Source organism: Schistocerca nitens, chromosome 2, assembly GCF_023898315.1.
Source record: "Schistocerca nitens isolate TAMUIC-IGC-003100 chromosome 2, iqSchNite1.1, whole genome shotgun sequence".
Classification (NCBI taxonomy): Eukaryota; Metazoa; Arthropoda; class Insecta; order Orthoptera; family Acrididae; genus Schistocerca; species Schistocerca nitens.
In genome coordinates, this window is record NC_064615.1 from 1,046,385,813 (window position 1) to 1,046,399,004 (window position 13,192).

Below are 13,192 nucleotides of genomic sequence, written 5' to 3' on the forward strand. Positions count from 1 at the left end.
CGTACATTAAAGTCTTCATTGGAGATTCTTAAAGTAGGCTATTTTCCCTTGGATATGCAGGATATGGTACAGAAATCATGTGCTGGCAGAAATTTTTTGTGAACAATATCTATAAAACTTATGGGAAAGGTGGGGGATAGAAGTAATATTGCTGAGGGGTACTATCTGTCACACACCGCAGGACATCTTGTGAAGTATAAACCCAGGTAAATAGCTGAGGTTAGCGCTGACAGTGGCATAACAATGATACAAGAGCAATTTGCAAATTATACACTTAGTTGTAAAATCCCCAAAACCACAATTTTTAAACATCTATGACCAGAGATTTAATTGATTCAATTATGAGTATTTACAATTAAATCTGTCCTTATTTTGTTTCTATTTAACATACTCTATTATTTTCAAGAAAATATTGATAATGTTTGACAAGTATTGTAGTTCCGTCAACAGGTCCTTACAAAAATGTTATTATTAACACACAATGAATACTGCCCTTTTCATTCAGCCCAAGTTCTTACTTGTGACCGGAAGTTATTTTTGTCTGTGAATCTTGGTTTGTTTCTCCAACATACAATTTAAACAACAGTGAATTAAAGAGCAAGACAGGGTTGCAGATTATCACCAAACTTGTGTTTGTGGTTATTCTAGATCATCCATTAGTCACTGTATGTTACCCCATTTTGTAAGAATTTCAAATACATTATTTTACCTAATCACTCTGAAGGCTTTCTCTTGGCCAAAATGACATGTAAGTATCCCGGTCCTTCTTTATACTTCTTTCCATACACGCAAAATCCAAACTACTTATCTTTTACCTTTCCATTTCTGAACTAAAACTGATTGTCATCTGATGCCTCTCCAGTTTTCCTTTCTTTCAGTCTGCATTTTGCTCTAGTTAGTGGTTTACTATCATGAGTCGTCAGACTGATCATCCAAGAGATTTTTTTCAACTGTGCCTTCTTCAGTGTTGTAAAGTTTCCCTAAAATTGTATTTCATATATTTTTGAAATGAGATTACATAACCTTCTTGTTCCTACCCAAGAGTTTAAAATCATGTCTGCTCATTTGTTTGTGCTCATATAATTCATGCTCTGTCAAACTCTGACTGGGATTATTGGGCCACATTTTTTCCCATGTCAACTTCCTCCTCCTTCGTCACACCCCAGGAAAGTCTTCTTGACTCTACAGACCTGTGATACTCTCCTGCAACCTATCAGTCCTAATTTCTAATTTAACACAAGTTTTTTTTAACTTCAATGCATTCATTTTTCCATATTTGCCAATTTCTATACAATGTTCATACTTCCAACATTTAGCTGCTTGATTCATAGAAAGTTAGCTTTATTTTATCTCTGCATGATAAACTCCTCCCATGGAGTCACTGTCTGGAGTTTCAATGTGAGAAGGGTTTACCTTGAGAATTTTATGTAGATGAAAAATAGTTTCAGTGTAATTGTGAAAAAGAGTGCTTAGTTAAATTTTGTTGTTTTGAAATATATATTACAGCTGACACACATACCAAATAATAATAACAGTACTGGCAAGTGATTGTTGCTGAAACAACTGGAACTAAACTTTTATGTTATGCACTATCCATTCATTCATACACTTTTCTTTAAAAAATAAAGAGGAGCACAATATTATAACCCATTCACTAAAAAGTATGACATAAATTATCAAACATTATTATCCGTGATACTGAAGTTTACTCACATGCTCCAAAAGTAAAATATTGGGATACAGCATGAGATTTTGCACAACTGCAGAAAAACAAAGGAGGTTTAGAAGTGATTTAGAATATTCCCTACTTGTTGAAACATTTGTCTTATTTTTCCATAGTACTCTAGCTTTGATGTTAGTAATGGAACTGTGGAATTTGTAAGTTCTAAAAAAAGTTTCTTTTAATGGAAATGATTATATATACAATGAAAGGTAAATTAATTCATGGGAGATGACTGAAGAGTGTGTTGCTCATAAATTCAAGCTGATGTTTTTATGGAATTAGCACCTGGGGATACCAATAACATTATCCATTGGCCAAATTCAGAAGTATTTTATAATTATACATGCCTGAAAGCCTTCATGATGAGCTGTGAGTGAGACTGAATTTCAAGTTCTTTCTGTTAAGTGACAGTGCTGATGGTGAAAATGAGAATAAGAGAATCACAATCCAACTGCAACAGAACACCTATTTCTTTAAATAAGTGGGTTTAATTTCGTAATGTGATGGCTGGATTGTCATTAACAATGATACCCATGGATGGCTTTGGGATTTAATTTGAAAAATTTGTACACAAGATGGTGAACAGAACTGTACACTTTTCCCCCTAGCTGACCAAATATCAGGAAAAATAACACCTATGTACCAAAATTCACGAATCAGGAGCCTTTCAGGTCCAGAGTCTCTCTACATATATATTTACAAGTCATCTAGAAAGTAAGATCCTGGCAACAAAATGGGGTAACTACCATTTTGGGCATTTGTAGCTTTAAATGAGAACATATACAGTCGGTACTGAATTGTGAGCTGTGTACGAACTGTGGCAAGGTGAACATGATCCAAGTAGCCACTACATATGAGGTTTGGGCATTTTTTTAATTTTTTTGAGTGTGAAGTCATAACTAAGGCAGCAACTGGCCACTGTGAAATCTGTTATGTTCACAGGTACAAGGAAATTAATGGACCAGTGATTCACAAGGAAAAATGAAGTGGGTAACATCAGAAGTTATGAAATTTGTGGAAATGGTAGTTGCAACAACTACAGAAGCAGACATGTTATGATGACAACACTTTGCCAATTTCTGTTCATTACATTATGAACAGTTTTATATTAAATCATTATAAGTGAAGATGGCTGATTTTTATGGCGGTAGTATATAAAAACTAACTTCCTCTTAAAACAAATGTCTCAACAGTCTACATAATTATGGAAATTTTACATGGAAACTTACTTGCCTTCTGACTCTGGCATGTTCATCATTGAATTGCATTTTTATCTTAATAGGGAATTAGTTTTTCTAAGCCACCATCATAAAAGTCAGCCACCTCTCATTACAATGATTTAATGTAAAACTGTTGTTTGAGTTTATGGAAACTGGTAAAGAGTCACTGTTCACTAATCATACTTATGATTCTGACAGGCAAGTGGTTTAGAAAATTAACAAAGTCTACTTTTTATAATATGAGCATTTATTTGGAATTACCCTTATCCTTTGGGGACACTTGTTTTGAATCCACTTCTGGTTTATGGTGATCTTGTGCATAGGAAGATGATTCTGTTGTACATTCCTCTGGTATTCTGGGGGGCCTGTGCGACTGGGAAGTTGCTGAGTGTTGCATTTTCATGCTCTTTTCACTGAATGAATATGGCAGTCCATTAATCTGTTCACTTAGAGAGTCTTGTACAGCAGGTATGCTAGCTGTTGTACCTTCCATGGGTGATACTGGGGTAGATGTTTCCAGACTCACACCCTCTTGAGATGGAGAACTATAATGAAAATTATTAAGGCAGATTTCAACATTATTTTCATTCTGAAATGTCTACAAAGATATGTCAAAATTTGTGCATGACTAAAACAGATTACACACTACTGGTTGTCATAGCATTTCATAAATAATTTTTGCTGTAAAAGAGCTGTCTTAATTGAAGAGAAATAGCACAGTAGCTTGTTTACAGACATAAAATGGCTACTGTCTGATAATACAGGCACATATAAAACTTAAAAAGAACATCTTATGCAAATCTGTCACACACTAAAATATGAGCTGCAAGTTGAGAAATCAAGAAGGAATGCTCAAAAAGCAGCTGACCTATATTTAATTTTCTGGACCTCGTTGCAGCATATCAACCTTCATTTGAGCACCTGAGTTCCACAGATCAAAAATTTAAAAAATGAAAAATAAACACTTGCTGAAACAGACATATCGTATTTGCATTTCCATGATCAATGATAAATATGACTATCTATGACATCTTTATCATAATTTCTCTGCTCCAGCAAGTCAGATGTGGTTTGTATATAACCCTACTCCAACTTATCTTGCCCTTTCACAGCTGTTACCTGATGCCAACTAGCATCCTGAATTTTGAAAGCCATAAGGATCTGTTTCTCCAAGGTTTCACAGTATCGACCTCTTGGTATCTTGTCTGGGACATTTCACTCTCAGTAAGCCTTTAAGAGGTCCTGTTGAGAGGCATCCTCTTCATGTACCCATACCAATGCAATCACTACAGCTCCTAGCTGTCATTGAATATCCACATTCTATATTTTATTAACTTTTGCTACCATTAGGCGAGAAGGGAGGTAATTCATTTCTGTTGTCTGGAGATGGTTTTATTTGAACAAGTAACTCTGACTGCTTCTGATCCGTATATTAGTATAAGTAGGAGGTGGGTTTTATACAGATTGATCTTAAAGCTTGTAGGAATGTTTCATCCCAAACTATCTTGACATAGTACATGGCAGAATTTGGAAGCTTTTTGTATTCTGTTTCAAATTTCTTGACATATTGTGTTTGACGAAACTGCTCTACCCACATACTGCAAGTTGTCCTGCATGTCTGTGATCCTATCTTCAATTGTTAGATGGATTGTTGGAGTGCTTTTAATAAATTCCAAACTAATTATCTTGGTTTTGCTGATTTTAAGAGCATTTTTGAGGGTTTTTCATGTCAAAGACCTAATTTGGTTTGTACCTACACTTCTATCTCACCTCAAAACGCTGTCATTGGCAAAAAGTAAGAGATCAGCTATTTCTTTTAATTGTTATGATGAAGAGGAGTGGTGAAAGGATTTTCTTCTTGGACTCCATTCTTTGTTTCAAAACAACGTGACTTTCCATTTTTGACCTGTACAAAGCTCTTGGTTTCAACATATAATCCTATTTCTCATGCAATGATGTTACAAGGGATTTTCATTCAATTCAGGCAGTCCCACATATGCCTGTGTGGTACATGGTCATGGGCTTTCTCAGTGTCTAAAAAATACTTACATCTCTGTGTGCTTCTCAAAGAGCATTCTTGTGGCAAAAGTGAGGCCAGTTGTTGACCTTTATTGTTGAAAATAACATTACCCATAATCAAATGTACTTTCTACAACTTTTCTTACTGCCCTGTACAAATTTCTGCACACATCATGTGAAGTGATACAACATGTATAAGATATTAAAATAAAAAAAGGAGTAGGCAACAAAATAAACATAAAAATTACAAAGAACAGAAACTGAAGGTTCGAATACCAACAGTATAAGGAAAAGGACAGATTGCTACTCACTGTAAGTGTGACATGTTGAGTTACAGACAGGCACAATGAAAACACTGTTGCACATTTAGCTGTTGGTCGAAGTCTTCTTCACGTAAGGAAACACACACACACACACACACACACACACACACACACACACACACACACACACACACACACACACACACACACACACACACACAGAGTTGTTCAGACAAGCAAGCACACCTCATGCACACATGACCGCCACCTCTAGCAGCTCAGACCAGAATGCAGCTTTCATGTGGAATGAAAGCAGAAATCTGGAGGGGTCGGAGAGGAGACCGGATAACAGGGTAAGGGTGGAGAAAGAGAAGAGCACTGTCTGGCGAAGAATGCAGAGACTAGATGGAGGCGTAACAAGACTGCCACCTGGTGCAGCGATGGGAGGTTGCAGGACAGGGAGTCATGAGGGAGGGGGTAAGGGAGAATGTAAAAGGAGAGGAGCAGGGAAGGGAAAAAGACAAGTGGGTGCGTTGGCTGAGGATGGTACACAATGAGGGTGAGGGTGATAAGATAGAGAAGGTGGAAACTGTTGAGTAGAGGGTGTGGGGACAGTAGGTTGAGGCAAGGATAATTTCAGAAGCAAAGTATGTGTTGGACAGGTAACTCCCATCTGCACAATTCCAAAAAGCTGGTGGTGGTGCAGGGGAGGATCCAGATGGCCTGGGTTGTGAAGCTACAACTGAAATCAAGTTCAGCTGCATGTTGTGCCATAGGGTTGTTACTCTGCTCTTTTTCTTGGCGACAGTTTGGTGGTGGTCACTCATCCTGGTGGACAGTTGGTTGTTAGTCATATCAATATAAAAAGTTGTGTGATGATGATAGCAGGGCTGGTATATGAAATGGCTGACAGGACGGGAATAGTAAGTGCTGTGTGGGTGGATTGGACATGTCTTGCACCTGGGTCTCCCATAGGATATGATGCCTGTGGAAAGGGGTTGGGATTGGGAATAGCATTGGGATGGACTAGGATGTGGAAGTTGGGTGGGCAAAGGAACATCACTTTACAAGGGGTGGGGAGGACCTTTGGTAGGATGTCCCCTATTTCAGGGCATGTGCGTAGATAATCAAAGACCTGGGGTGGTATTGGGTGATGAAGGGGACACTCCTTTGTAGCTTGTTCTTGAGGATGGTGTGAGGACTTGGGGAGGGGAGGGGATGGGGGGTGAGGGGAATGGCACGGAAGATCTGTTTACAGAGTAGGTCTGGGGGTAGTGCCTGTCTGAGAAGGCCTTGGCGACAGCTTCAGCACACTGGTCAAGGGAGTTCTTGTCACTACAGATACACCGTCACTGGTTGGCTTCTGCTTTGAAAGGAGGTTATACATACATAACCACAGCACAGCCACAGGCACCCACATGTTACTGTCCTACGCCAATCAATTTATGGGCCAAGGAGACCTGTCTAGCCTCCCAAAACGTCAAGCCCCTAGTCCGGTTCCGGTTCATTGATAATATTTCCATCATCTGGACTCTGGTCCAAGACACTCTATCCTCATGCCTTTATAACCTCAACATCTTCTCTCTACCTGCTTCGATTGGTCCTCCTCAATCTAGTGTGCCACTTCGCTGGATGTTGACGTCCTCCTATCAGATGGATCCATGCACACCTCTGTCAACATTAAATCCACCAACAGTTCCTCCATTTTGACAGCTGTAATCCTTTCCACACCAAAAGATCCATCCCGTACAGCCTGACCACCTGCGGACGGTGTGTCTGCAATAACAAGAACTCCCTTGACCAGTATGCTGAAGGTCTCACCAAGGCTTCATAGTCTGGCACTATGCCCCAGACCTAGTCTGCAAACCGATCTTCTGCCCCATTTCCCTACACACCCTCATTCCCTCCCCCTCTTCCCCAAGAACCAGCTACAAAGGAGTGCCCCCTTCACCCAATGCTACTCCATATTGGAACAATTTAACCACATTCTTCCTCGGGGCTTTGATTACCTGTCATCAAGCTCTGAAATAAGGCACATCTTATGAAATACCCTTCCCACCTCTCCTAAACTGTGTTCCACCACCCATCCACATCATCTAAGACCATCCCCATGTCACTCCCAATCCGAACCCCTTGACACAGGGATCATATCCCTCTAGAAGACCCAGGTGCAAGACTTGCTCAGTGCACCCACCCAGTACTTCCTATTCCAGTCCTGTCACAGATTTATCTTAGCCTACCAGAGGCTGTGTCACCTGTGAAAGCAGCCACATCATGTTATAGCTCTGCTGCAATCACTCCACAGCCTTTTTATATTGGTGTGACTACCAACCAGCTGTCCACCACAATGAACGACCACCATCAAACTGTGGCCAAAAGCAAAGTAGACCACCCTGTGGCACAACAAGCAGCAATGCTTAATTTCAATGGCTGCTTCACAACACACATCTGGGTCCTACCCTCCACTGCGAGCATTTCTGAACCATGCAGATGGAAGTTACCTGTCTAACACATTCTCCACTTGTGAAATTATCCTGGCCTCAGCCTATGGTAACCTAGTGTCCCCACACCCTCCACCTAACAGTTTCCATCCCTCTATATTATCACCTCCTCCTTATTCAAGTCCCCTCACCCTCACTGTGCGTCACTCTCAGCCACCTCACCTACCCGTCTTTTGCCTTCCCTGATCCTCTTCTTTTATGCTCCCCATTCCCCCCGCCCCCTTCCCTAACACTCTGCCCCACAACCTCCTGTTGTTGTGCCCAATGGCAGTCTTGTTATACCTTCAACTAGTCCCTGGACTGTGCCCTTCTCTCTCACCACCTGTATCCTGCTATCCCTTCCCCTTCCCTGTCCCCTCCAAATTACTGCTTTTGTTTACCTGATAGTTGTATTCCGGTCATGTGTACACGAGGTGTGCTTGCTTGTGTGAATGAATGTGTGTATGTGATTCCTTTTCTGATTAATGCTTTGGCCAAATGTTAAATGTGTAACACTCTTTTTGTTGTGCAAGTCTGACCTCAGTGTGTCATCTTTATGGTGGATAGCAAGCTATCCTTTACTTTATATTGTTAAAAGATACAAAGATATCAAGAAACTATTACATCACAAAACATTTGCCTCAAAAGGAATAAAAGGATGTTGGAGAAATTTGAGAAAGATTTGGTGGACTAAATACACATGTCTTAGGCTAAGAATCATAAATTTTGAAAAATATTTTTTCACAACATCCATTTATTGAGCACAATACCAGGGTACAGGAGGCACTTAAAATAATATAATATCACTGATAAAAAATTACAGCCAATGACACAGAACAGTATTTTAAAATCAATAAATTTTTTTATTGAGGATGTACAGTCTGTATACATGATAAAGGCAATCATTCAATAAAAGCCTTCAAAAATTCTTTAATTTAATTTTTTTTAAGTGGACCTATCTCCACATTAAGAATGTTCTTGTCTTTCAGCTTGCATATACATTTTCATTCCCACAGGTTGAGGAGTCTGAAAATATACTTTTAGTAAGTGATAATGTGATTGATCAAAATAATTTCTCTTGAATAACACTAACTTGCTGTAAAAAGATGATTTCATTTACCACTCTTATAAAGAATATCCTTGTAGATAGAACTGAACATGTCACTCAAACAGAACAAATTCGACAGATGTAATGGTAATTTGGCTCTGAGCACTATGGGACTTAACTTCTGAGGTCATCAGTCCCCTGGTAATTTCAGGGGTACCAGTGGGAAGTGTGATAGGATAGTTACTGTTTATTATACAGGGTGTTACAAAAAGGTACAGCCAAACTTTCAGGAAACATTCCTCACACACAAATAAAGAAAAGATGTTACGTGGACATGTGTCTGGAAACGCTTAATTTCCATGTTAGAGCTCATTTTAGTTTCGTCAGTATGTACTGTACTTCCTCGATTCACCGCCAGTTGGCCCAATTGAAGGAAGGTAATGTTGACTTCGGTGCTTGTGTTGACATGCGACTCATTGCTCTACAGTACTAGCATCAAGCACATCAGTACGTAGAATCAACTGGTTAGTGCTCATCATGAACGTGGTTTTGCAGTCATTGCAATGTTTAACAAATGCGGAGTTGGCAGATACCCATTTGATGTATGGATTAGCATGGGGCAATAGCCGTGGCGCAGTACGTTTGTATCGAGACAGATTCCCAGAACAAAGGTGTCGCAACAGGACAGCAATTGATCGGCATCTTAGGGAGCACGGAACATTCCAGCCTATGACTCGCGACTGGGGAATACCTAGAACGATGAGGACACCTGCAATGGACGAGGCAATTCTTCGTGCAGTTGACGATAACCCTAATGTCAGTGCAGAGAAGTTGTTGCTGTACAAGGTAACGTTGACCACGTCAGTGTATGGAGAGTGCTACGGGAGAACCAGTTGTTTCCGTATGATGTACAGCGTGTGCAGGCACTATCAGCAGTTGATTGGCCTCCACGGGTACACTTCTGCGAATGGTTCATCCAACAATGTGTCAATCCTCATTTCAGTGCAAATGTTCTCTTTACGGAAAAGGGCTTCATTCCAACGTGATAAAATTGTAAATTTTCACAATCAACATGTGTGAGCTGACGAGAATCCGCACGCAATTGTGCAATCACGTCATCAACACAGATTTTCTGTGAACGTTTGGGCAGGCATTGCTGGTGATGTCTTGATTGGGCCCCATGTTCTTCCACCTATGCCCAATGGAGCACGTTATCATGATTTCATACGGGATACTCTACCTGTGCTGCTAGAACACGTGCCTTTACAAGTACGACACAACATGTGGTTCATGCATGATGGAGCTCCTGCACATTTCAGTCGAAGTGTTCGAACGCTTCTCAACAACAGATTCGGTGCCCGATGGATTGGTAGAGCGGACCAATTCCGTGGCCTCCACGCTCTCCTGACCTCAACCCTCTTGAGTTTCATTTATGGGGGCATTTGAAAGCTCTTGTCTACGCAACCCCGGTACCAAATGTAGAGACTCTTTGTGCTCGTATTGTGGACGGCTGTGATACAATACGCCATTCTCCAGGGCTGCATCAGCGCATCAGGGATGCCATGCGACGGAGAGTGGATGCACGTATCCTCACTAACGGAGGACATTTTGAACATTTCCTGTAACAATGTGTTTGAAGTCACGCTGGTACGTTCTGTTGCTGTGTGTTTCCATTCCATGATTAATGTGATTTGAAGAGAAGTAATAAAATGAGCTCTAACATGGAAAGTAAGCGTTTCCGGACACATGTCCACATAACATATTTCCTTTCTTTGTGTGTGAGGAATGTTTCCTGAAAGTTTGGCCGTACCTTTTTGTAACACCCTGTATATACACACAATATAGTGGATAAGATTTGAAGCCCCATAAGGCTGTTTTCAGATAATGCACGTGTATATTAAGGTAGCAACTCCAAACTACTATTATGTGCGTGCGAGGGCACACATCTCATTATATTATGCATTATGGTTTGTTCCCAGTCCATTCATGTATGGACTGGGGAAAGAATGACTGCTTAAATGCCTCTTTGCATGCTGCAATTAGTCTATCCTGTTCTTCATGGCCTCTACACAAGCAATACACATCATGCAGTAATATACTCCTACCTTCTCACTTAGTAATGGTTAATGATACTTTCTAAGTAGATTATCACAGTATAGATCGTATCTGTCTTCAGGTTTTTTTAAAATGTTTTACTGACATTCTCCCATGTGTCAGACAAATCTGTCACTATCTGTGCTACTGTTCTTTATATACATTCAATATCCTCTATTAGACGTATCTGGTGTAGCCCCCACACACTCAAGCAGTAGTCTATACTTGGTTGCATGAGTGTTTGTAGATCAAGTGGATTTTCCCAGTATCCTACCAATGAACCAATGTCTGCTGCCTGTTTTACTTACAACTGAGCATCATTCATTTCAACACCACAAATTGTTACACCCAGGTATTTATATGAGCCGACTGATACCAATTGTGATTCTGTGATTTTTTGTCATATGATACTAAATTTCTGCATTTTGTTAAGTGCAAAAATGCACATTTCTTAACAGTTAAAGCACATTGATAATTTTATCAAGATCAGTATAAATATTTGTGCAACCTATTTTAGATAGTATTTCATCACCAATAATTGAATCATCATCAGAAATTTTGAGGTTACTACAGGGTGGTCCAAAAGTCCAGAAACACCCTGATAAAATCCAAATGGAGTAGGAAACAAGGAAACAGAGTCCCTACACTCGAGGAACGGGAAGGGGGAAACTTTATAGGCTATGCCACCAACATGGCGGCCATCTTGAAAGCCGCCATCTTGGATTCAACTCCAAAATTTCAAATGGGAATGTGGTCATGTGACATATCAAACAGATGGAGAATTTCACCAGAAAAACAACGCCTTTGTTATTTTAAACATACCTTTATTCATTCTCGGGTTACAGCCAGTTACATGTGGCAGCGGTGGGACGCTCGGCAGCATGTGTGTTATGTGCCGAAGAGACATTATGCCGATGTTACACAGTCCCAAGAGACCACCAACAGTCATAGGAATGGCTCGATATGTTGTCCATTATGTTGGATTGTTAATGCTATCCTCTGAACCCAGTCCTGATGAACTTTGACCAACACATCTGGCTGAATTTGACCATACGCATCAACAATGCGCTGCTTTGGATGATGCAAATCCCGTATTTTCACAGAATAAACCAGTGCTTTGACATGACCCCAAAGATAAAAATCCAAAGGAGTCAAATCTGGTGAACGTTGTGGCCACTCCACAGCACCCCTACGACCAACCCACTTTTCAGGGAACTGCAGATCCAGGTATGCTCGCTCATTGTGCCCATAATGTGGTGGGGCTCCATCATGCTGGAAGAATTCCGGAAATGTCCCGTCCTCTGTTAACAACGAGGGAAACACTTCTTCATCCAATAACCTCAGATAACCGTTGGCTGTTAACGTACCATCAATAAAAAAAAAGTCCAACGACTTTGGTACCCCACACACCACACCAGACCATCACTTTTTGTCAGTTGACCGTTTTGCAAGCATCAATCCAGTGTGGATTTCTGTCGGACCAGTATCTGTGATTCTTCTTGTTCACTTCGCCATTGATAAAGAAATTGGCTTAATCACTGAACAGCACCTGATAGGGGAAACGTGGGTTTATCTGCAGCTGCTGTGTCACCCATTCTGTGTACTGTACCCGACGGTCTGTGTCATCCTCGCCCAGGTGTTGGAGCAGCTGACTTTTGTACGGGTGCCATTTGTGCTGCGATAAAATTCGCAATATGGAGGTACGGCTAACCCCACATTCTTGCGACAGGCGACGAGTACTCCGTTGCGGGCTCTTGCTAAATGATGCCAACGCGCTCACTGTTGTTGCTTCATCGGTGGCGGATTTTGGTCTTCCAGCCTTAGGCTTATCTGCGACAGAACCTGTTGCTCGGAATTTGGCCAAAAACTTGGCAACTGCGCTGTGAGTGATGGGCTGTCTGGTTGGGTGACGACTGTTGAAATCCTCAGCAATGACCAGTGTGCTTCTTTCTCCTGATATCAAGATGATTTCAATGCATTCTTCATGTGTTAAGGACATTTTGTAAACTGTAAATAAGGAAACAATGATTAAAACGGTAGCACGAGTAAACGATACCTAACAGTTAAACATATGTAACATATCAGGCATGGGATAGTCACGTTGCACCGTTTCAGACTCCATTTTAGGACTTCTCAGTACGTAATACTTACGCTGCCGAGCGTCCCACTGCTGCCGCAAGTAATTGGCTATAACCCGAGAATGAATAAAACTATGTTTAAAATAACAACGGCATTGTTTTTCTGATGAAATTCTCTATCTTTTTGATATGTCACATGTCCACATCCCCATTTGAAATTTTGGAGTTGAATCCAAGATGGCGGCTTTCAAGATGGCTGCCATGTTG

At 40.6% G+C, this 13,192-nt stretch overlaps 1 protein-coding gene across 1 annotated transcript in view; it reads right to left on the bottom strand.

Annotated features, from left to right (window-relative positions):
• The window catches only part of LOC126237387 (uncharacterized), a 60,780-nt gene that overhangs the window by 17,855 nt on the left and 29,733 nt on the right, over positions 1-13,192 (bottom strand). The window contains exon 2 of the mRNA XM_049947474.1: positions 3,205-3,488. Within this exon, the coding sequence (XP_049803431.1) occupies positions 3,205-3,488 (284 nt within the window). The remainder of the gene's footprint in view (positions 1-3,204; positions 3,489-13,192) is intronic.